The sequence below is a fragment of the Xenopus laevis genome, chromosome 1L (genome assembly GCF_017654675.1).
Source record: "Xenopus laevis strain J_2021 chromosome 1L, Xenopus_laevis_v10.1, whole genome shotgun sequence".
Lineage (NCBI taxonomy): Eukaryota > Metazoa > Chordata > Amphibia > Anura > Pipidae > Xenopus > Xenopus laevis.
Genome location: NC_054371.1, coordinates 90,484,775 through 90,509,675, shown reverse-complemented (window position 1 = coordinate 90,509,675; position 24,901 = coordinate 90,484,775). Strand labels below are relative to the sequence as shown.

Genomic DNA, 24,901 nt, shown 5'->3' with positions numbered 1-24,901 from the left:
TATTTATGTATTTATTTATTTTAATATTTTAATACTTTTATTTATATAATAAAAAATGTCATAAAATGTCCTACTCTTAATAAGTTGATCCCACAACTAAATATTAATGAGTACTAAACATTACATTTTTCTAGTTTACATATAACTCCCAATGGCATTGACTAGAGAAAGGAGTCTGTCCAGAGATCCGGTAGGGTAGGGCATAGAAACCTGCACAGCCATGCTGGTTATCTCAACCAAACTATTAAGGTAAACTCCGCAATTGTGCAGATGGATTCAACCCAAAACCTGTAAAATGATGTTCATGAGTACTGCCTGGAGACAGGCTTTGTTGCATCTACGTAATGGCAGTATTAGTCTTGGTTATGGAGAGAATCCATGATCTGCTTCAAAATGAAATGTTAATCCAATATTTTTGTAATTTAAGGGAGTTTATCAGAGGTTTAATTTGAATTTCTGCTATTGTCCAAGTAGTCTTAATTCTATCAAATGTATTATTTATTATTAATGGCTTTTTATTTATCAAAACATTTCCTGCTTTCTCCACTATCTTTTTCATCAGAAAGTTCACCAGCTTTAAGCTGGGGTACTACAGTATTTCAATGTTTCCTATGGATTAGAAATGTCTGCTCAAATGTCTATCCATGAAGCAGTAAAGCAAACATTTGTGGAATAGTTGTGCTAATTTTCTTTAACTTTAAATTTGTAAAAATATATCCAGAAAATATTGCAAATCAGGAGTGATTTATGTTTTCCAGCAGTTACAACCATTATTATTCTAGAATTTTTTTTATCATTGGTAAATCTGCACTTTAGTGTTAAAGCCTTGTCCTTGCAGGTGTTTCAATTAAATAATGTCACAAACATGCATTTTCTCCACCAAAGGCAGATAAAATACCAATGCCATCAGTAAGGATATAGGTATGAATGCAATAGGCACAATAAGGGCAGATTCAGCAAGAAAATCCACACCAGAAAATGTACCTCAAGAGCAAAGCGACAAGCAGATACCATTTATATCCATTAGTAAACAGAGTGATATTTGTGTTTTTTCCATCTACATTTTTCTAGTGGCAGAGAAAATGTATACAAAATAAGCCTGAAGTTTTGAATGCTACAGTATGCCTGTATTTGATTTTGTTTCTTCTTCTTATGATAGCTATTATGTCAGTGGTCCAACTGCTTCTGAAGAGGATTTTATCAATCCTGACATACTGGACTCACTTGTCTCAGAAATACAGACAGTATTTCAGGTATACTTCGTATCTTTCATTTCTAAAATGTCAGACACTTGTTATGTTTCAACACCATTAATGCTAAACAAATGTTTTAAGCCTTACAAAAAAAGTTAGCATCACTTTAAAAACCCAATTTTTCCATACTTTCTGTTAAAGATGAGATCACTTTAGATCAGTGCTATCCAAGTTCTGTGGTAACAAGGGCCAGAATTTTTCTGGCCTACATGGTGGAGGGCCAATAATAGAAGCCAGTGTTAAACCACACCCATGTGATCACACGAAATATTAAGACAATACCCACATTAATGGTGGTAGCACACAAGAAAAACTAAATTGTTGGTGCTCACTGCAGGGATATCACCCAATACTCATATGTCATATTAAGACATACCCTATGAAGCACTGATTTAAACCATGGTGATTCATAAAATGCTCAGATTTGTATCAAGTCCTCTTTATTCAACTCCAGTCAATGTAATATGTATGACTTAAAATTAACTATACTGAATTGTGAACCAATTCTTACACATTTTGCTAGCACTGATTGCTGTTTGTCAGGCATGTATTTGTGGCAAGGCCACAAAGGCCTAGGCCTAGGCAGTGTCGGACTAGGGGGGTCTGGGCCCACTGGGGCTGCCACATCAGGGCCCCCATCTGCAAATCCCCACGGCCCCCCCTTAACCCTTCCCCCCTCAACAGCACATACCTTCTTCTTGTAAGTCTTCATGGGATCAGGTGGGGAGAAGCTTGGAAGGAGTGCAGGAGCTGTGGGGAGTGGGTCTGGGCTGGAGAGGCCTTTCTTCACCAGGTTTTTTCCCAGTGTCCTGCTGGCCCAGTCCAACCCTGCACAAATTAAGGAGCAGCATGCTGGTCAGCCACACTGGTGGATGATGCCAGCCTCTGGGCGCCCTGGCAAGAAATCCAGTCCTGCTCTTTGTAATACCAAATATAAACTACAGATTTAAAGATTCCTGTGTTTATCAATGATTAGAAATCGATCTATATTAAAAACGTGGTGATTTTGTTGGCAGAGAGAAAAACAAACCTATTTTTAATATAAATTAATACATTTCAGTGTTTCTTTTAATCGCCTCTGTAAACTGCAATTGTTGTATTCCGAAATCACTAAAAATGACTTAAAATAATATTTTAAACAGATAGTAAATGAGAGTGTACCAGGGAAGCGCATATGGTTAGGAGAAACAAGTTCAGCCTATGGAGGGGGAGCTCCTGGATTATCTAATACATACCTCGATGGCTTCATGTAAGTATATACAGGGCATTCTATAAACGTATAAAAGTTTTTTGATCTCCTTAAAACTTTTGGGAGCCCAGTGTTAAGAGCAGTTAAAGGGGATGTTCACGATTGTGCTAATTTTTAGTATAGTGTAGCGAGTGCTATTCAGAGATAATTTGCCATTTTCATTTTTTTTTTTTATAATTTGTGGTAGCAATTTGATTTTTAGATGGGGTCAGTGAAAGCTGGAGAGATTCAGAAAAAAATGCAAATAATTAAATAACTATAAAAATAAATAATAAATACTAATTGAAAAGTTGCTTACAGCTGGCTATTCTATAACATACTAAAAGTTAACTTAAAGGTGAAGTACCCATTTAAGGTGAGGTTTGAGGTATAAGGCTAATGGCCTGGTCTCAGGAAAATGGGAGGCAATTTCCAGTTATTAAGGCAGATCGCTTGAGTATATGTTTTACATGCAGTAACTGTAATTTTACTTAATAGCGAGTCATTTTTGGAAGATTTGTGGTTGAGTGGCTGACGCCACAATGTGTTCATATATGTGTACTAAAAGGGTAGTTATCTGGATACTAGGATCTAAATTACCCTAGTAACCAGGCAGTGATTCTAATGAGACTGGATGAATAGGAGCCTGAAAAGAAAGATAAGCAATAAACAATTACAAAGAAATTGTAATCTCACAGAGTTTATGTGCTGCCAGGGTCGGTGACCTCCATTTGAAAGCTGTAAAGAGTCAGAAGAAGGAAGAGGCAAATAATTAAAAAAAAAACGGTAAAAATGAAGACCACTTGAAAAGTTACTAAGAATTCTATAACATAGTAGAAGTTTACTTGAAGGTGAACTACCTCTTTAACAAAACATTTCTTTTTTAATTAATACACGAATTCAGAGTCTACTTATTTTGCCCATTTATAAAAGTATTTTGAGCATTTAACATTTTGGTCACTGCTATTAGTAGAAGCAAAATATACACCTACAGTGGATTTGCTTGTTTCCCATGTGCATTATTGGTAAGTACTCCTAATGAACCCGCATTGATTATTACCACCTGATCATGTGACCTGGAACCCACTGTGAAGCAGATTGATTTGTGTAGTGGAATTTCAATTTCCACATATGTCACAAGAAATGCAGCACTTACCTTTGACACCCAGGAAAGCACAAAACCACTACCTGTACCTGGCTACAAATATGTTTGATATTTTTCTGTTGGGACACGTCTACTATGACAATTACAAGTACAAGTAGTGGATAATAATCTCTCTGTTAACCTAACTGTTAATCCACATCACAAATATCATTCTTATGGTGGTTCAACATTAAGGGGCAAATTTATCAAGGGTCGAATTGAAAATTCTAATCTAATTCTAATTTTTTTTATTGTCGAAAATGTCGAATTCGACTCGGGAGTTATCCAAATTTGATCAGCGTTTTTTAAAAAACTTTGAATTAAATTTTTGTGATTTATCATACTCTCTTTCAGAATTTGAATTTGACTATTCGCCATCTAAAACCTACCAAAATGCTGTTTAAGTCAATGGGAGAGGTCCAGGGATTCATTTTGGAGATGTTTGCAGCCTTCCCGAATTTGTCCGAGTTGAAAAAATTTGATTTTATTAATAAATTTAGATTGGTTGAATTTCCAATTTATGGGAGTTTTATAAAAACTCACATGAATTAGAAATTCGACCCTTGATAAATGTGCCTCTAAGTTTTATGGTGGTTCTCTTTTAAGTTTTAGTATGTTATAGAATGGCCATTGGCCAATTCTAAGCAATTTTCCAATTGGTACTTTTTTAAACAGTTTTTTTAATTATCTGCCTTCTGGCTCTTTCCAGCTTTCTAATGGGGGTCATTGACCCCAGCAGCCAAAAAACTATTGCTCAGTGAGCAGTGGTGCAAATAGCAATCTGCACGCCCAGGCCAATTACACCTTTGTAATTACACTATGGTCTGTGAGGTTACTGTTGGTGTTATTATTTATTTTTCTCTTATTTATCTTCCAGTCTCTCATTCAAGCCACTGAATGTTGCCAAGGTAATTTGAACCCTAGCAACTAGATAACTGCTAAAATTCCAAACTGGAAAGTTGCTGAACACAAAGGGGCAGATTTATCAAGGGTCGAATTTGCAAAAAACGTCGAAATTGAACCATCGAATAGGTTAATTCGACATTCGAAGTCGAATTCGTAGGATTTTTAAGATCGTATGATCGTACTACGATCGTACAAACGTACTTTGAATCGAACGATTCGAACAATTTAATCATACGATCATACGATTTTACTTCGACTTCTTAAAACTTAGCCAAATGTTGCCAATAGGTTCTAGGAGGTCCCCATAGGCTAACATAGCAAATCGGCAGGTTTAAGGGGGCAAAGTGTCGAAGTCAAAGTTTTTTAAAGAGACAGTACTTTGATTATCGAATGGTTGAATAGTTGAAGCAAATTCACTCCGAATTGAAGTCGAAGTCGAATTTGGCCTATTTGATGGTCGAAGTACCCATAAAATACTTCGAAATTAGAAGTTTTTGAATTCGAATATTCACTTTGAATTCACTTCGACCCTTAGTAAATGTGCCCCAAGTGAAATAATTAAAACAAACACAAATACATCAGACTAAAACATAGTTCAAAGGTGAACATCCCCTTTAAAAACCTTGTTTGCTTGTAATGTTTTTCCATAGGTGGCTGGATAAACTTGGAATCTCAGCTAAATCAGGAATTGATGTAGTAATGAGGCAAGCCCTCTTTGGTGCAGGATCCTATAATTTGGTGGATTCAGATTTTGAACCATTACCTGTGAGTAAAAAAGCTACAAATCCACTTATTAATGTCATGTATTGCAATTATAAGTTAGTAAGACTAGTGCAACCAATTACCGACATGAAATGTATTAAATAGCAACAATTCAAATGATATATAAAAAATATTAAATTGTGGGGTGTTTGAAACATTTTTTTATTACAATTTTAGAAAAGCAAGGAAAACAGAACAGAAAAAGGTAACGCTGGTTTAAAAATTGCCACTCCTATAAGGATGCTGATGTGATGGGTGTAATGAACAGAGACTCTGGGATAAAAGGATCCCTCTACAATTAAATATTGGTGCTGTTACTTCTGAATATTGTGCTTACTGCTTAAAATGCCCCCAAAAATTTATATAATTGTGTTTTAACATGTGTTTAGATCTGTCTGTATACAGTATATACACAGTAGGTACAGAAAGCTCCTAATTACGGAAAATCTACCATAGACTCCATTTTATCCAAATAATCCAATATGATTGTTAAAAAATGATTTCCTTTTTCTCTGTAATAATAAAACATTCCCTTGTACTTGATCCAAACTAAGATATAGTTAACCCTTATTGGAAGGAAACCCAGCCTATTGGGTTTATTTAATGTTAACATGATTTTCTAGTAGACTTAAAACGAATATCCAAATTACGGAAAGATCTGTTATCCGGAATACCACAGGTCCTGAGCATTCTGGATAAGAGGTTCCTGCATTGCTAATATTAGATGTGACACTTTAAATTGATGCGTTTAAAACATGTCAATTTTATTTCAGGATTACTGGCTGTGTTTGTTATTTAAGAAGCTAGTTGGATCCATTGTACTGAATGCTGGTCTCAAAGGCACAAGCAGAGATGACAGGAAGCTGCGTGTTTATATCCATTGCACAAACAAGAATAAGTAAGCAGGAATTTTCACTTGTTAACTTGGTCTTTCTCCATTTGTCAGCTGGATACAGAACAGGCCCAGAGCTGTGTAGGAGTGCCCAGTTTGCTTACATTATCATGGCAGTAATATAACTGCCAGATAAATACAACAGTCGTTTTGATTGCAGCCAGAGTTATGTAATTTGCAGTACAGTACTGTATTTTGCTTCTCAGATAATTATTTTATAATTATAATAATTATATTATAATTAATTATTTTAATATACATTTTCTTCCTTGACAGCCCTAAATATGCAATGGGAGATGTTACCCTTTTTGTTTTGAACTTGCATGACACCACAAAAAACATACAGTTACCAAGTTCACTATCTGGAAAATTTATTGATGAATATCTGCTTTTACCTGCTGGGAAAGAAGGCCTACAGTCTGCGTAAGTATATATAAGTTTTAAATGGTGATCACCTAAAATGTAAGATATTAACCATGTCAAGTTATCTATAGTGATTTGCCGCAGGCAGCGAAAATTTGCCAGCAGAAAATCCACCACTTCGGAAAATTTCGGGCATATAAACAGTCGCACATCAAAATCACTCTGACACCCATTCATTTTAATGTATTTGGCCGAAATAGGCATGCGTATAACAATTGCCGCGGGCGTCAAAATGGACGCGCATCAAACTAATTTTGACTTCAATTCATTTTGCGAATTGTATGCAGTTTTGTCGAAGCGAAACGGGACAAATTCGCCCATCACTAGTTATCTAATCTATTTAAAAAATAAAAATAAAAATGTAACTGTAATGTATATTATAGTTATTTAAAAATCTCTGACTGTTACTTTAATATCTAAAATGATGTGGAGGCATTTCTTGCCTGTTTTCATACATCTTGTCAAACAGCACCAGGCTTGTTATGCATTAGCAAATAGTTTCTCTTTATGTTCACAACAAAGCAATAAAAAAGGGCCTGAAGGTGGCCATACACTCTAAGATCTGCTCATTTGGCGAGGTCGCCAAACGAGTGGATTTTAACCTGATATGCCCACCAAAGGCAGGGTGATATGGGTAATACGATCATTTGGCCCTAGAGCCAAACAATTGGATTACAATGATGAGAAAAGGCGCCGAAGGGACGAGGACCGCATCAACTAGCTGATACAGTCCTCGATTGAAAAGAATAATTAAACATGCCCGATCAATATCTCGATCAGTTATCGATTGGGGAGACCATTCGCAAGGCCCCCCACATGGGCAGATAAGATGTTGAATTGGTCTGCCCGTATATGGTCACCATTAGCCTGATGGGGCAATCTTTTGAAAAGCAGAGCCTTAAGAAAGCTTTACATACACAAATATTTCTGTGAAACCATTGAAAAAGGATAATTTGGTATAGAGAACAATCTTAAATACGAAGGCTGCAACCACAAAAATATGAAAAAATATCATAGATTGGTCGACAGAATGACATCAGAAAACATCATTCTTTGTCAGTGTTGCTCATTTGTTATTCTCAGGTTGATTATACATGAAAAGATTACTATTTGTTTGAGCTAATCCAACTCACATTTTGTCCTTGGCCAATTGACAAAATTATTTCTGTTTCAACTGTTCTTTGAACATACAGTAAGTGTCTGTACCTAAAGTAAACCATGCCAAACATCAGCATCTGTACAGTTATACCCACTTTAAGACTAGGGGGACACTGGCAATTAAGTGCCCTGTATGACCATCTTTAATGTACTTAGTGTTGGTTGGAAGCTATCTATTCAATTAGGCAAACAGAGAGACATGTCTTAGTGACATCCTGAGTGACTAGGGTGTGGTTAGGCCAAGAAGTATTGCCATCAAAACCAATATTACTTGGTATGGCACCCACTTGTGGGTCGGGCTGCCGGTCTCATCTAAATTTCTTATCTTATGTGATATTGTCTATATTTTACTCCTTTTAAAGTTTTACAAAACATGTTTCTGTCTCGCCCACTTTTGATGACGTCACTTCCGGTTTGCAGCATTGTCGCTTCCTGTTTGATGGTGGTCGGCGGGTCGGGTTGCGGATAAGGCTGTTGTGGGTCAGGGTCAGGTAGCGGATCAAAGTGGGTAAATATGCGGGTTGCGGTTCGGGTCGCGGGCTGCGGGTTTGAGTCCAATTCGGGTCTTAGAAATTGGTTCCAAGCAGGACTTGCCAAAGATTTCCCTGCAATATCGGACAAATTATCGTACATCCTCATACGTCCTCATCTCCCGACCTGCCACTAACCATTCAGATCAAACAAAGCAGTAAAGTACAGATCAGCCGATGTTCTGCCCCACAGCAATCGTAGGAAAGTTTTTGTCCAAAAATCTGACAGTCTCCCACTGAAGATCGTACGATCGGCAATACATGCAGAGATATTATCGGCAGCCGACATAAATTTTATAACTTGTCCGATCGACCAAACGATCTCTGCCGGACGAAAAATGTCGGGACTCTCCACACAGGGTCTGAAAATTGTACGAATCCTCAATTCGTACGATCGGATCTTTGCGTCTATGGCCAACTTTATTTGTGGGACTGGAGGGGCTGACATAAGATGCCATAGAAAGTCACTATTTAGTGGGCTGGTGGGGAGCTGATTTGGCCTCTCTGTACTGTAATGTCTGCGCCTATTTTTACTCCCAGTCCAGACTTGTTCACCAACTCTGTAACTGTTATAAATTGATACATTTAGTTGATGGATTTCTTATGTGTATCCCAGCTGAGCTGAATCCCTTTTCATTAAAGGCAGCAGTTATAATTGATACACTAGTTGTTAATATTCCAAAGATACTGCTGAGAATTGTAGCAATTAATGTAGCAACTAAACATATCAAACAGTAACAGTTCAGATTCTGCTCCTGAATTTACTGAGCTGCCAAACTGAAACACCAGACAGGAACATTAACCTTTAAACTTTCATTTTGGAAAAATGGTAAAAAATAAAAGAACGAAAGCAACTGAAAAAAAGTCTTTATCTCTGGAATCTGAAAACCAACTCAACTGAAAAAAAGTGAACAACCCGTTTCAGAGACTCCCAAAACACTTAAAGGGATACTGCCATGAGAATTTTTTTTTCAAAATTAATCAGTTAATAGTGCTGCTCCAGCAGAATTCTGCGCTGAAATCCATTTCTCAAAAGAGCAAACAGATTTTTTTATATTCAATTTTGAAATCTGACATGGGGCTAGACATATTGTCAATTTCCCAGCTGCCCCGAGTTATGTGACTTAATATTAATATTCACATTTTGATATTATTTGCTGTGGTGAATTTGCACTAATAAATGTCTGAGTGAGGTACTCTGCATGCTTTATTGAGTATTGCTGAGTTAAATATCTGCATTCAGCAGTCTACCTAGATACCTGACTAAAAGGAATTAGCTCTAATTGTGTTTTCCCAGCTGTACTAACTTAGATTCTCTTTGCAGAACTATGCTTCTGAATGGCGAGGTTCTGAAAATGGTTGATGATAAAACATTGCCTACTTTAAATGGAAGACTTCTGGTTCCTGGCTCTACCCTTGTCCTACCCCCTCTCAGTTTTGCCTTTTATGTAGTAAAGAATGCGATGGCAAGTGCCTGCCTCTAGGACCTGGAAAAAAAGAAATTTCACTAGCACATTTTTGCATTACAGATTATTTTATGGACTAGCATTGGAATTTGGTTAACTCAGTCTATATTGTGTATGGAAACCAACATTCATTAAACAGTCACAGGATCTCACAGCTACAGTTCCAGCAGATGCTACATGTGAGAACTGTCCCATAGGAAGCAAATCATAAGCAGGATGGCTATTTATAACACACAATGCCATACAGAAAAAAATCATAAGCATGTTTAAGCCCTATTTCTTATAACTTGCCATACCATGCATCACAGGTCAAAAAAATGACAACTAGGGTTGCCACCTATTTTGGGGAAAAAACAGCCTTCCTATATATTTATCTTTTTTCCCTATTAATAACAGTGGGATCAACCCTTATTTTTACTGGCCAGGCCAGGTGGCAACCCTAACTGCAACACAGTATGAGGACATATTGGACATTTTTGTAAGGGACGATGGTTTAAAGGGAGAGCATGCTACCGTGTTCTATCTAACATAGACTGCTGTTTAGAGAAGGGAGAAGTTTGTTTTTTAAAAGGTAGATAGGTAGTTCTGAGCAAATTGTCCTATTTATAAATGAGGGGCATTTTGTGATATAGCAATTCCAGTTATTTTGTACCAGAACAGTATGTAGTATGTAGTCCCTAAAGTCTTACACGCACAGGCTTTTTTTTTGTGTGTTTGACCTAAGTCTAAACACACCTAAAAGCATGAGCTAAGTGAGCACATTTTATTCTACTTGTGTGTACGCACCAGCATTCAGACCTGCATTTTGGCAAAGTTACAGTCTCTAAAATACAACATGCTGCATTTTTATGCATTCAACACACATTTATAATACAATAAACAGAAAGATGCTTGTTGAACTCACAAATGCATTTAGTTGAATTTATAAAAATGCATATGAACACAATATATGCATTTGTACACACAAAAAAGCTGGTGTAAGAACCCTAAAGACTTTCAAAACTATGTACACAGGCAAGCACCTACATAATGAAGGTTCAGAAAATATAAACAGTATGAAGGATAAACAGTATAAGGATCAAAAAGAGTAAGTGGGGAATAGCTGTACAACTGCAATTCATATTCCCTTTTTGTTTTCATAAAAAATTAAAGAACAAGTAAAACCAATTGAATCTTGTAAATTTATTAGTCATCTGTAATAAATGTGTGTGTGTCAGCAGTTGGTGACACACAGTTCCATAAACTGTGATTTTGAAGCCAGATCAGCAAAATGCAACTGCAGTCTGATCCCGGCACTTAGCAGGAACTCACCCCATACAGTATGGACCCCAAAAATAATGCTTACAATCTGCTCTTTTTCAATTGGGTACTTAGGCAAAGAGGCAGGCAAAGTTGCACAGTTTGTTGGATTTTAGATGGGCAAGGGGTGGGATTAGCCCTTCTGTGTGGAGATTGGGTAGATAGCAGAGTTCCTGGTCCCACCCCATAGCACCTTCATGTGCAATAACAAATGCAGGCATCGGCTTAGATGTGGGTATCTGTTACGTCAACTTATTAACATTTCTAAAGCCAGTGGCTCATTTACATATTAAAGACGGCCCTCATTTGCATTTTTAAAGCACTGGGTATTTGCCCGATCTCACAGATGGCCAGTCTGGGCCTGGAGGGAAGGGACCTGAGGTGGCATCCCTGGTGGGCTACACACACCCCAGTCTGACATTGTTGCGTAACTTTGACTCCAAGATCCATTGCCAGCTCATCTGACAGTGGAAAGCTAAGTTTTCAGTTCAGAAGTATTCTAGATGTTTATACGGATACCAATAGAAAGAGTTAGGACAGTGACAGATGAGATACTTTGTCACCTGTGGGAGATTGCTTCTCCCATGCACGTCAAATCACCTGAAAAATACCTTGTGCTCTTTAAAATGGAGATTGCTACATGTAAAAAATATATGTGATCTCCATTCAAAAGGTATTTTCATTCTTCTGTTTGTGGCAAATGCCCAAATCAGTATGCAGTATTGCATGGGTGCAGCAGTACTGCATACAAAGGTGGTGGCACCTGGGCTTCCCTTGGAAAGTTACTAGCTAGCATATCATTCAGGATGTACAACCTAGGGGATACAAGGCACTGTAAATTCTGGTTGCCCATACGATGGAGATTGCACCTTTCAGTCCTACAGCACTTGTGCCTTGGTAAAGGAGCACTCAAGTGTGTGCTTTATGGTACTGACACATGGTAATTCAGAGTGTTCTGCTGCACGCACAGTTTCCAAGTTGGCAGGCAAGCAGCAAATGCTCCACACTGCTTTACCTTAATATCAGCAGTCAGTGAGTGCACCAAGTTGGTCCCAGGCCAGGCCCTGATTTGTGGCAAGGCCACAAAGGCCCTGGCCTAGGGCGGCAAAATTTTAGGAGCGGAATGCCACCTCTGTCGCATCCTACAGAACACTGGGGACTCAAAGCTCCCAAGTGCTTTGGTGCTAGAGAGCATGTGTGTGGCCTCGGGTGCAGATCAGGGAAATCCAGCCCTGTCCCAGGGAGAGGCGTAACTACAGAGGAAGCAAACCCTGTGGTTGCAAGGGGGCCCAGGAGGTATAGGGGACCCCAGGATGCTCAAATAATGAGCAATTTTAACGTATATTGATAAAACAAGACATCCCCTGGATATGTTGGGGGCCCTAAAATTAATTCGCTTTTGGGCCCAGTCACATCTAGTTATGCCACTGGTCCCAGGGATTCCCACTGATGTAAATGTATCAGTTAAAGTGGACCTGTCACCTACACACAAATGTTTTTTTCATTAAAACAGCAATAGCTGTTATAAAGGTGTTTATATATCTGAGCTGTCAATCAAATATTATCTGCCACGCGATCAATTGCAGTCTACCTAGATACCTGACTAAAAGGAATAAGCTCTAATTTTGTTTTCCCAGCTGTACTAACTTAGATTCTCTTTGCAGAACTATGCTTCTGAATGGCGAGGTTCTGAAAATGGTTGATGATAAAACATTGCCTACTTTAAATGGAAGACTTCTGGTTCCTGGCTCTACCCTTGTCCTACCCCCTCTCAGTTTTGCCTTTTATGTAGTAAAGAATGCGATGGCAAGTGCCTGCCTCTAGGACCTGGAAAAAAAGAAATTTCACTAGCACATTTTTGCATTACAGATTATTTTATGGACTAGCATTGGAATTTGGTTAACTCAGTCTATATTGTGTATGGAAACCAACATTCATTAAACAGTCACAGGATCTCACAGCTACAGTTCCAGCAGATGCTACATGTGAGAACTGTCCCATAGGAAGCAAATCATAAGCAGGATGGCTATTTATAACACACAATGCCATACAGAAAAAAATCATAAGCATGTTTAAGCCCTATTTCTTATAACTTGCCATACCATGCATCACAGGTCAAAAAAATGACAACTAGGGTTGCCACCTATTTTGGGGAAAAAACAGCCTTCCTATATATTTATCTTTTTTCCCTATTAATAACAGTGGGATCAACCCTTATTTTTACTGGCCAGGCCAGGTGGCAACCCTAACTGCAACACAGTATGAGGACATATTGGACATTTTTGTAAGGGACGATGGTTTAAAGGGAGAGCATGCTACCGTGTTCTATCTAACATAGACTGCTGTTTAGAGAAGGGAGAAGTTTGTTTTTTAAAAGGTAGATAGGTAGTTCTGAGCAAATTGTCCTATTTATAAATGAGGGGCATTTTGTGATATAGCAATTCCAGTTATTTTGTACCAGAACAGTATGTAGTATGTAGTCCCTAAAGTCTTACACGCACAGGCTTTTTTTTTGTGTGTTTGACCTAAGTCTAAACACACCTAAAAGCATGAGCTAAGTGAGACCATTTTATTCTACTTGTGTGTACCCACCAGCATTCAGACCTGCATTTTGGCAAAGTTACAGTCTCTAAAATACAACATGCTGCATTTTTATGCATTCAACACACATTTATAATACAATAAACAGAAAGATGCTTGTTGAACTCACAAATGCATTTAGTTGAATTTATAAAAATGCATATGAACACAATATATGCATTTGTACACACAAAAAAGCTGGTGTAAGAACCCTAAAGACTTTCAAAACTATGTACACAGGCAAGCACCTACATAATGAAGGTTCAGAAAATATAAACAGTATGAAGGATAAACAGTATAAGGATCAAAAAGAGTAAGTGGGTGAATAGCTGTACAACTGCAATTCATATTCCCTTTTTGTTTTCATAAAAAATTAAAGAACAAGTAAAACCAATTGAATCTTGTAAATTTATTAGTCATCTGTAATAAATGTGTGTGTGTCAGCAGTTGGTGACACACAGTTCCATAAACTGTCCCTTGATGGTGCAGTGAACACATGAAAGCAGATCTACTTATCCTTATCTCTGCTGTGAACTTTGGCTTCAAACTTTATACTCTGAAATTCATTCAAAGCATTCAAAGCACGTTCTGGAAGAAAGCTGACAAAAAAAGAAAAGACATGTTTAGAAGCCATGTGATTGTTACTGACTTTTGCACAACAAAACTGTATAATTGAACTATATGTATAAATGCAATTTTTAAAAATTGAAGTTAGATTATTCTGCACTCCCATGTGTGCTGCAACAAAGTAACCTTTTCTCATGTCCCGAGCATTAATGACAATTGCTGGAGCAGCAGTTTCACACAAGATCAGAAAAAAAACGATGTGCCCCACCCCGCAGGGGGCTCTGCAGATCCAGACCAGCTACCTGATGGATACTGTGGGCCCCCACTCCTGATTGTGGCAAGATAAAGCAAAACACGAGTAGGAGGAAAAGCAAGGTAGATTAATTTCATCTGAGCTAGCATCTAGGGTGGAAGGTTCCCAATGAGGGAAGCAGTGCGGACTGGAAGGAAAAAGCAGCCTTGGAAAAAGTATCAAAGCAGCCCATGATAAGTATTTTCAAACCTAAGGTTAACTAGAACAACTGTTTATTAATAAATAGAGCTCTATTTCCTAGACCCAAGATGGGATCCATTAGCATAGACTCTCCTGGATTATTATACTTATTATACACCCTATGTGCTGAAACTGACCCTTGCAAGTATCTCACCCCAGTTTCTATCATGGCTACTCTTTTAATTGGATTGATGGCCCTATACATGCAGTATATTACCCCAGTCACTCTTATAAAAAGCAGCATTTTTTTCAACCACATAAACTAGCCTGTCTCAAGTTTTGGCCCCAGTTCCATGCCTGTGTGATTTTGAAGCCAGATCAGCAAAATGCAACTGCAGTCTGATCCCGGCACTTAGCAGGAACTCACCCCATACAGTATGGACCCCAAAAATAATGCTTACAATCTGCTCTTTTTCAATTGGGTACTTAGGCAAAGAGGCAGGCAAAGTTGCACAGTTTGTTGGATTTTAGATGGGCAAGGGGTGGGATTAGCCCTTCTGTGTGGAGATTGGGTAGATAGCAGAGTTCCTGGTCCCACCCCATAGCACCTTCATGTGCAATAACAAATGCAGGCATCGGCTTAGATGTGGGTATCTGTTACGTCAACTTATTTACATTTCTAAAGCCAGTGGCTCATTTACATATTAAAGACGGCCCTCATTTGCATTTTTAAAGCACTGGGTATTTGCCCGATCTCACAGATGGCCAGTCTGGGCCTGGAGGGAAGGGACCTGAGGTGGCATCCCTGGTGGGCTACACACACCCCAGTCTGACATTGTTGCGTAACTTTGACTCCAAGATCCATTGCCAGCTCATCTGACAGTGGAAAGCTAAGTTTTCAGTTCAGAAGTATTCTAGATGTTTATACGGATACCAATAGAAAGAGTTAGGACAGTGACAGATGAGATACTTTGTCACCTGTGCGAGATTGCTTCTCCCATGCACGTCAAATCACCTGAAAAATACCTTGTGCTCTTTAAAATGGAGATTGCTACATGTAAAAAATATATGTGATCTCCATTCAAAAGGTATTTTCATTCTTCTGTTTGTGGCAAATGCCCAAATCAGTATGCAGTATTGCATGGGTGCAGCAGTACTGCATACAAAGGTGGTGGCACCTGGGCTTCCCTTGGAAAGTTACTAGCTAGCATATCATTCAGGATGTACAACCTAGGGGATACAAGGCACTGTAAATTCTGGTTGCCCATACGATGGAGATTGCACCTTTCAGTCCTACAGCACTTGTGCCTTGGTAAAGGAGCTCTCAAGTGTGTGCTTTATGGTACTGACACATGGTAATTCAGAGTGTTCTGCTGCACGCACAGTTTCCAAGTTGGCAGGCAAGCAGCAAATGCTCCACACTGCTTTACCTTAATATCAGCAGTCAGTGAGTGCACCAAGTTGGTCCCAGGCCAGGCCCTGATTTGTGGCAAGGCCACAAAGGCCCTGGCCTAGGGCGGCAAAATTTTAGGAGCGGAATGCCACCTCTGTCGCATCCTACAGAACACTGGGGACTCAAAGCTCCCAAGTGCTTTGGTGCTAGAGAGCATGTGTGTGGCCTCGGGTGCAGATCAGGGAAATCCGGCCCTGTCCCAGGGAGAGGCGTAACTACAGAGGAAGCAAACCCTGTGGTTGCAAGGGGGCCCAGGAGGTATAGGGGACCCCAGGATGCTCAAATAATGAGCAATTTTAACATATATTGATAAAACAAGACATCCCCTGGATATGTTGGGGGCCCTAAAATTAATTCGCTTTTGGGCCCAGTCACATCTAGTTATGCCACTGGTGCCAGGGATTCCCACTGATGTAAATGTATCAGTTAAAGTGGACCTGTCACCTACACACAAATGTTTTTTTCATTAAAACAGCAATAGCTGTTATAAAGGTGTTTATATATCTGAGCTGTCAATCAAATATTATCTGCCACGCGATCAATTGCTGTCACTTTCCATACACCACTTCCTACATGTCACTGCACTCCTTACATTGCTCCTTCCCTCCTCAGGCTCTATTATTATGTAGGGCACTGCACATGGCCATTAGGTTCCCCATTTTGGTGCATGGGGAACCTAAGATTTTGGGGTTATGCACAATTAGTCTTAATAACAGTGTCCACAAAATGGCTCCTGCCTGCTTGCTGTGATTCCAAGACTGACAGAAACAACATTTATATAATAAATGTAGTGTAAGTAAAGTTTATTTTGCTCAACTAACATGATGTAAAAGAATTTGGAATTATTTCGTAGAGTAAAATGTCCCCTTTACGTTTATAGCAGATGTGCAAGTGAGAGTCACAGACTGGCCTCAGAATTGTAAAAATATTCCGCTAGACTGAAAACCCCAAAATTGTCATTATCACCCTAAAATTGATTTTGTTTTTTGATAAGATATTTGAAGGCTGTTTTAAGAAAATGTGAACTGTGGTTCAAATGTGAACTGTGGTTAAAATTTTAACACATTTATTAAAATGTGAACTGTGGTTCAAATTTTAACATATTTATTAATTAAGAAACTTTTTTTTGTATGGTCAATATGTTGAAGGTTTGTTTTAATACAAATGCATATTACAAGCACATAATAAACTTTTGTGTGTTTGTAACCTTTGACATCGTAAGAATCAGAAATCTCAAACTAAAAAGTGTTTCTCCTGCAGACTGATTTTTTAATATAAATTCTAAACAGTATGCATTCTTTGGTTTTGTAACAGCACACCCACTGTGAATATGACTCTGCACTGTGTGATACAATAAAGCCGGAAGGATATTAAAAGCAACGTTTTCTTCAATGAATGGCCAGCACTGCAAGCAAGGAATATTCTGAGTATGCATTCTAATGCAGATCTTTTGGACTGATCCCCATGTAGGGTAAACAAGTGGTGTGTGCCATAGAGGACACTACTTCACTTTCACAAGCTATATATTACATCTCAAAGCACTTACACCAGTAAGTAAAGAGATGGCATTTGAAAGAAAGAGAATACATTGCACAGAATTCCACTTTCTTCCTCTGGGAGCAGTTCTGAAATCAAGAAAAAGCAGCTTTGCTTACAGGATTAAAGCTGCCCACACATGCACAAATAAAATTGTAAAAACCATACCCAATGAGCTTTTACGTTGCCATCTTTTTGCAAACACAAGCAAATAATATATACTTACAACTGCAACACTGGGAGTACTGAAACAGTAGGAGGAATACAAATCATCTTTTTATTGATCAGAATACCATCCACCAGTGTTCGCGCCACATCTTCAGGCTGCAATACAGGAGCAAATCTAAAAAGAAAAAATAATGTAGCTAAGGAGGAAAGCTAAAATTGTGGTTGCCACTTTTTAACTGAAGACATTCAGACATTTGTGGGTTGAACAAATTAATAAAATAAGTGCAGACGTTTATTATTCATAATAATAATAAATATATATTAGAACAAAGTAAAAAGTCCCAAGCAAAAATGTTAGCCTGCCAATAAACACCTATGTAAATTGAACACTTCAAGTGAGGATTTGTATGTTTTGTTATGGAATGCCCTGTGGCCTTCTGTCCACATACCTGTAGATGTGAGTGCCCACCAGGCCCGGACTGGCAATCTGTGGCATCTGGCAAATACCAGAGGGGCTGCTGTAAGGTGCCATAGAAAGTCACTATTTAGTGGGCTGGTGGGGAGCTGTTTGGTCCTCTGTTTTGACTCCCTGTCCAGACCTGGTGCCCACATTCTGTAATGTGTATATATACTGGTTTGGGATCTGCTATCCAAAATGTTCAGGACTTGGATTTTTCCAGGGATCTTTTCATAATATGAATACCCATACCTTAAGTCTATTAAAATTCATTTAAACATTAAATAAATTCAATAGTATTGTTTTGACTCCAGTAAGGTTAAATTATACAGTATATCTTAGTTAGGATCAAATACATGTATGGGACCTGTTATCCAGAATGTTTGGAACCTAGGGTATTACGGATAAGGGATTTTTCTGTAATTTGGATAACCATACCTTAAGTCTACTGAAAAATAATTTAAATATTACATAAACCCAATTGGATTGTTTTTCCTCGAATAAGGATGAATTATATCTGAGTTGGGATCAAGTATAAGGCTTCTGTTTTATTAATACAGCAAAAAAGGAAATTTTAAAATTTAAATTCTTTTATTATAATGGAGTCTATGAGAAATGGCCTTCCCATTATTCAGAAGTTTCTGGATAATGGGTTTCCAGATAATGGATCCCATACCTGTACTGCTTTAATACCCCTAGACTAGCTTGTGAATTGAAGGTGTTATTTATTGCTATATGTGTTGTTCCTACAAAAAGTCTTTTGCTTTAAATACACCCATCTGACACTTAATCGTAGGCCTTAACTGTGGCTCTAAGTCTAAGGAATGTATTTTCATTGTTTATGTTATGTTTCAAGACAAACAGCTGCACTAGTTTTCATTAAGAGACAGTATTATGTTACAAACCACCATAATATGACCCAGACCATAAACGTTAATTTAACTGTACCTTGTGCTTGGGTTTTTCACGAAGCCAGTGTCAACAAAAACAGGACAAAGACATGATGTTTTGATACCAGACTTTCCCAATGCTGATAATTCGGCTGTCAGTGCCTTATGATAACCAAGTGCAGCAAACTTGGTAGAGCTGGGAAATAAGCCAATATGTATGATGTAAATGATTAACAAAAATTTATGGAACAGCACTGCACAATAGCAAAAGAAATATATATATATATATATATATATATATATTATTAGTAAGTGAATAATGTTTTAACTGCTGCTACAGTCTTTCTCAAAGTGACAAAAAGTCATGCTCAAACTTAAAAAAAATATGTTGTCAGGAACTGAACAGAATGGTGATACCATATATGTGATATCACACATACGACATAAGGTGATACAAAGAAGCAAAAAAGCTAAATAAGTCAAACATACAAACTCAGCAAAAAGCAAGCAAAAAATGTAAGTGTATTATCATAGTGCAATAACAGGGGTCATATAGCATGGTGGGCAAAGTGCAATTTGGGATGCAATCTCTATATTTTTTACCAAAATGCAGCATATCCCTATATTTCCTTCATAATGTACAAAGCAGTTACGTTTGCGCTTTGATGTGAATTGGATGCAAGTCGGTGAAATTTCCAACATTTGGCACCAGAGTGACATGTGCAGCCTATTCTGTGTAACTGTCGTGTGGAGATTGACAAAGTTTGCATGTGGTGGGGAAATCTGGGGAGCTCTGATTTAGAGGTGGTTGTAGCTCCAGGGTTGCTTAGCTTTCTCCACCACATATGCACTGCTGGCTTAAATGTGCAGTACATTCACCATTCCAGCAACTGAGGGTCATCTGAGTATCTATCATGCCAACCCGGTGTTACTGGCTCTGTAATACCTATGTTTAGGACAGATTCAGATTTTATTAAGATGACTATATCACAGGAGCCTGACTAAAACCTTATAACATTGGATCTTACCCATAGGTAAATAAATGTATCAGGTAGAAATCAAGTTGCCATATTAGGCTTCAAAATTATATTTTTCAACCTCAGCTGATAAGTTGCAAGAAACATTTTCTAAAAGAGGGGAAAATGGGTATGAACAGAGAACCAGAAATTAGCTGTACTATTATACATACCAATAGTCTACCATGAATGGAACACCAACAAAACCTGCTGATGAAGCAACAGTAACAATGTGTCCGTGATTGTTCCTTAGCATCGATGGTAAAAAAGCTCTTGTGGTCTACGGAAAGCACAAAATAGGTATCACTCAGTTTATGCACTTTTTATCAATGGGTGCACATCCACCAGGGTCCTTCCACTCCTGGATCAACTTGTACTCTATTATAGGCCGCACTTCATCATTATAGCTATTACATAGCCTTTATTTTCACATCAAGGGTTACAGCAAAGTTTTAAGCCTAAAATGGCTCTTTATCAAGCCCAAATTTAATTAAAAAATTAAAATTGCATTAACAAAGTTAGCAATTGACAAAAGATCTGAAATCACCATATTAGGAGGACACATAATTATTGCACAGTAATCTAACACATTGTAGTAGGAAGCAAGATTTGAAAGAAGACCAGGAGGAAAAATGACTTTTGCTAAATCGTTTCAAGAGACAGAACCAAAGAACAGAAAAAGATAAAAAAAATATTGCTTTCAGTTGCAATTATATTTACAAATAAAATTAAAACATGTATTTTGTAAAGTTGCTTAGAATTATATTTCTTAAAATTGTGTATAAACAATGTTTGGGTTCAAATGCCCTTTAATTGCACTTCTTTGGTTATACAAATGTTCACACTCACCCAAAAATGAGCAAGTATGTTTACTTCAAATATTTTTTCAATTTGTTGGTCCTGTAGCGTTAGGACATCAGCACAGAAGATAACTCCCGCATTGTTTAGTAAGATTGTAACATCTCCAACCTCTTGCTTTACCTGTAACATAAATGTATGTTTGTCAATGTTTGTCAATGCTTTGGAAATAAAACATGTAACTAGTGATGGGCGAATTTATTCGGCAGGTGCAAATTTGCCAATGAATGTGCGCCAGCATCCAAAAAACGGACACCGGCGTCAAAAAAACAAAACGCTGGCGCCGTTTCGAGAATTATTTGCCATTTCGCAAATTTTGCGGCGCAAATTCGCCCATCACTACATGTAACTATCCCCCATGCAAAATAAAAGACATTAGGGGGCAGATGTATCAAAATGTAAGTTTAGAGCTTAATAAATAAAAACTCACCCATGTTCTGTTAATTCCTATGGAAGTGTATTTATCAAATGGTAAGTTCTAACTTTAACCCATTGGTAAATAACCACATTCCCTCCATTTTGATCATCAGTGTACAGAGCAACTGCAAAAAGTTTTTGAAGCAACAGCTATTATTATTTAAAACTAACTGTATAAACTCATGCAGAATGGCTAGCTAGTTGGGAAAAAATAGATTGTGATGGCGCAAAAAACAAAAAACAAACAAAAGAACAGTAAGCAGAAAAAAAAGCATAAATGAAAGTTTGTCTGTCCAACATCTTATTCCAAAGCCAAGGGTATTAATACCTTTGCAGCCTCTTATTCTTCTGGTTAGAGTTTCCACTAGATGTTGGAACATTGCTAGTTGTATTTGCTTGCATACAGCTACAAGAAATAATGTGTTGGGTCACTGTGGTTAGGTGAAAAGGCTAGCTGCAGGCCAGAAAAAAGCTTGTAATACCACAATCATGCTGATCAGGGTGATGAGAGTAGGAAGCATGGAATTGTCAAAAATTTAATTGTACCCTGAACCAGGGTTTCTAGCACAAACAATGAAAATTAGTCCCAGGCAATCATTTATTTTTCTCCAAACTTTAGATTCAGAAAGGTAGTGCTCTTCTGGCATTCACCAAAGCGAAGATTGTGATTGTGCATAATGCTGTTAGGCTTCTTTATAGCTGCATGCCCATATACAATGTATGTTAAAATGTATGATGAACAGTTCTACTTCTAACATTGCTTCCAGAGACAGTTGGAATGCAGCAGTGAGTGTTCCGTTTCAGGAGATGTGGTGTGTGAATATTTTTGGACATATAAAATAAATACATATGAACTGAATTAGATGCAATACGGTGCAATTTGTTGATAGAAGAAAGGAATGTTTGAGAAGTGAGAGAGCAGGATATTTATTTAATTCTTCATCGATTATTTACTAGTTTGTTAATATGTTTTATTACCTTGTTGGCCGCTGTGTTGATTTCTTCACGCTTGCTGCAGTCCACAACATAGGTATAAACTGTAGCTCCACTCTTCCTGCATTCTGCAGCAGTTTCCTCAAGTCCTTGCTAAAACAATAGATACATGAAACCAAAATGCTGTGTCAGAAACAAATACAATACAGCCAGTAGACAGATTGGCACGATCATTCACAAACACTGGCATATTTTACAGTCGTGTCTTCCAGAGGTTTAAAGTTTCAATTTACTGCCAATGTTGGCCTATAAAAGGGCAAAAAATCTAAGGGATCGGCTAGTTAAAGCTGATGTGGGCAGTCGGAAGCCCCAGAGGGGACCTTTTATACAAAATCCCAAATTTGGCACTTTTCCCTGCCTCCATTGCTGTCAGTGTAATTCAGTAATAAAAGGGAGCACATTTCATCATCCACACTCTGGCAAACAATACAATATCAAACATTACTTCACGTGTGAATCGTCCTTTGTGGTGTATCTATTAAAGTGTCCTTGTGGCCTATTATATGTGGGGGAAACAACACAGAAAATTAAAGATCGTATATCTAAACATAAATCAACGATTCGTACAGGACAAACTGCCCTACCCATACCCGCACACTTTCAAAAATCTGGCCACACAGTGAGTCAATTAAAATATCAAGTGATTGACACAGTCCCAATACCTAGAAGGGGAGGTAACAGATTACTGGCCCTACACAAACTAGAAATGCAATGGATCCATAGACTAGACACAGTGTGGCCACGGGGGTCTGAATAAGGACTATACACCAGCAATGTTTATTTATCAGTAGGTATGCAGACTTGTTTGTACATAATTGTATCTTATTGAATATTTCTATATTTATGATTACTAAAGATATTTTCTTTTTTAAGGCCATTGAACAAAGAACAATCTGAAGACCAGTACCAGCACATGATCTACATACCCCGAAATGTTTTGAAAGGACGGGTATTTGATGCGGTAGAGGTACTACTTTTGAGTCTCAGATTGCTGTATTTTTATCAAAAAAAATTTCAAATTTTGTAAAAAATCTTTTTTCACATTTTGTAAAATTTTTTTCAAAATATGTATTTACACTATCTATTTTTACTGATATTTTAATATCTTATTAAGATACATGGATTTGCACAAGGTGTTTGTATGATGGACATTTTTTGAATATATTTTAAGGATAAAAGTGGAACACATTGGATCTGTAAATGTTTAACAAATGTGGATGTATTTTAACAAATTGTTAATTGGATAATTTCCTAGTCCCTCCCACTTGGTTGTCACACCACCCCCTTCAATTGTCTATTTAACACAGCACTTTGAATGTAATTTTAGGCTTGAGAAAGGGCCCTGTGCGGCCCGAAACGTTGCCATGTTTTTGAAGTCTGCAATGAGCCAATAAAAGTCACTTTTTGCATTATCAAAACTGAATTGTGTGCAACAGCTACTTTGGAATTTGTTGCAATTGTACTGGCTCTTCGCAGGGGGCCTTGTATGCTGTTTAGCACCAGACACCTGAAAAGGTTAATGGAGTAACAGGTGAGCGCTCTAAATTTTTGTGAGAAACAAATACAAGGACTTTGTAAATTATTATTTCTTAACCTTGTTCTTATAGCATCCACATTGAGACTTGGAAGGTGACCTTTAGTTTAAATGAGACATATGTTGTAGCTAAAAACCCCTCAGATCTTGTAGGAAATATTGGGCTAAAGATTAACAATATAAATGGCCCCTGTATCGGAACTCCCCATAGATTTGCTAAGGCCCCTGTCCATGTTTCAAATGAGGGGTAGGTGTGTCCTAATGGTCCCTGCCAGAAACATGGTAGCCAATCACAGTCCTGCAGTAAAACAAGCAAAGACAGGCTTCAGTTCCCTATTAGGTCAGCCTAGATGCTGATTCCTATCAAACAGTGCAGTGTGCTGTGTACCTTCCTCTCCCCTGCACAGCCTGGGAAAGGAGGCAGCAGGAAGTGGACGAGATAGGTGGGACTACTACTCCTTCTTGCTTTGTCTCTTACCGTATCTGGCACTTAATCTCTGTATATTTACATTTATTTTTTTATTGTAATACTTGTCCTTCCTGTGTGTACTCTTGTACTTTGTTAGAATGCGTAGTGCTGCATACCCTTGCATTGCTTTATAAATAATGTTATAAATACAAGCATATATCTTATTGGTTACTATGAGTTGCTGCACTTAAGCAAACTTAATGTATTTTATTAAATATGTGGTTAATTAATTATTTGTTAGTTTAGTAACCAACCATTTATTCCATCAGCAGATTTTACCTAACATTGACGTGAATAACAGTGCCAGCTTGCATTTGATAAAAGGGGTTATTCACCTTTATATTAACTTCTAATATGATGTAAAGAGTAATATTCTGAGACAACTGGCATTTGGCTTTATTTTTTTTATCATTTGTGGTTTTTGAGTTATTTAACTTTTTATTCTACAGCTCTCCAGTTTGCATTTTCA

The 24,901-nt window shown here is 37.8% G+C and overlaps 2 protein-coding genes across 3 annotated transcripts in view; one reads left to right on the top strand and one right to left on the bottom strand.

The window, feature by feature from the left end:
* Positions 1-18,185, top strand: part of hpse.L (heparanase L homeolog) — a 27,188-nt gene extending 9,003 nt beyond the window's left edge. Inside the window, exons 8-13 of one of the 2 annotated variants that reach the window (XM_041591177.1) lie at positions 1,160-1,253; positions 2,396-2,502; positions 5,182-5,296; positions 6,067-6,191; positions 6,462-6,608; positions 17,409-18,185. In XM_041591177.1, coding sequence (XP_041447111.1) covers positions 1,160-1,253; positions 2,396-2,502; positions 5,182-5,296; positions 6,067-6,191; positions 6,462-6,608; positions 17,409-17,451 — 631 coding nt within the window. In that variant the 3' untranslated portion in view covers positions 17,452-18,185. Of the gene's footprint in view, positions 1-1,159; positions 1,254-2,395; positions 2,503-5,181; positions 5,297-6,066; positions 6,192-6,461; positions 6,609-9,620; positions 10,463-17,408 lie in introns of those variants that run through there. The other variant, XM_018268887.2, reaches the window with a different exon arrangement.
* Positions 14,036-24,901, bottom strand: part of hsd17b11.L (hydroxysteroid (17-beta) dehydrogenase 11 L homeolog) — a 23,607-nt gene continuing 12,741 nt past the window's right edge. The window contains exons 2-7 of the mRNA NM_001092841.1: positions 22,415-22,522; positions 21,011-21,142; positions 20,335-20,441; positions 19,204-19,341; positions 17,857-17,973; positions 14,036-14,240 (exon numbers count right to left, since the gene is read on the bottom strand). Coding sequence (NP_001086310.1) covers positions 14,150-14,240; positions 17,857-17,973; positions 19,204-19,341; positions 20,335-20,441; positions 21,011-21,142; positions 22,415-22,522 — 693 coding nt within the window. The 3' untranslated portion in view covers positions 14,036-14,149. The remainder of the gene's footprint in view (positions 14,241-17,856; positions 17,974-19,203; positions 19,342-20,334; positions 20,442-21,010; positions 21,143-22,414; positions 22,523-24,901) is intronic.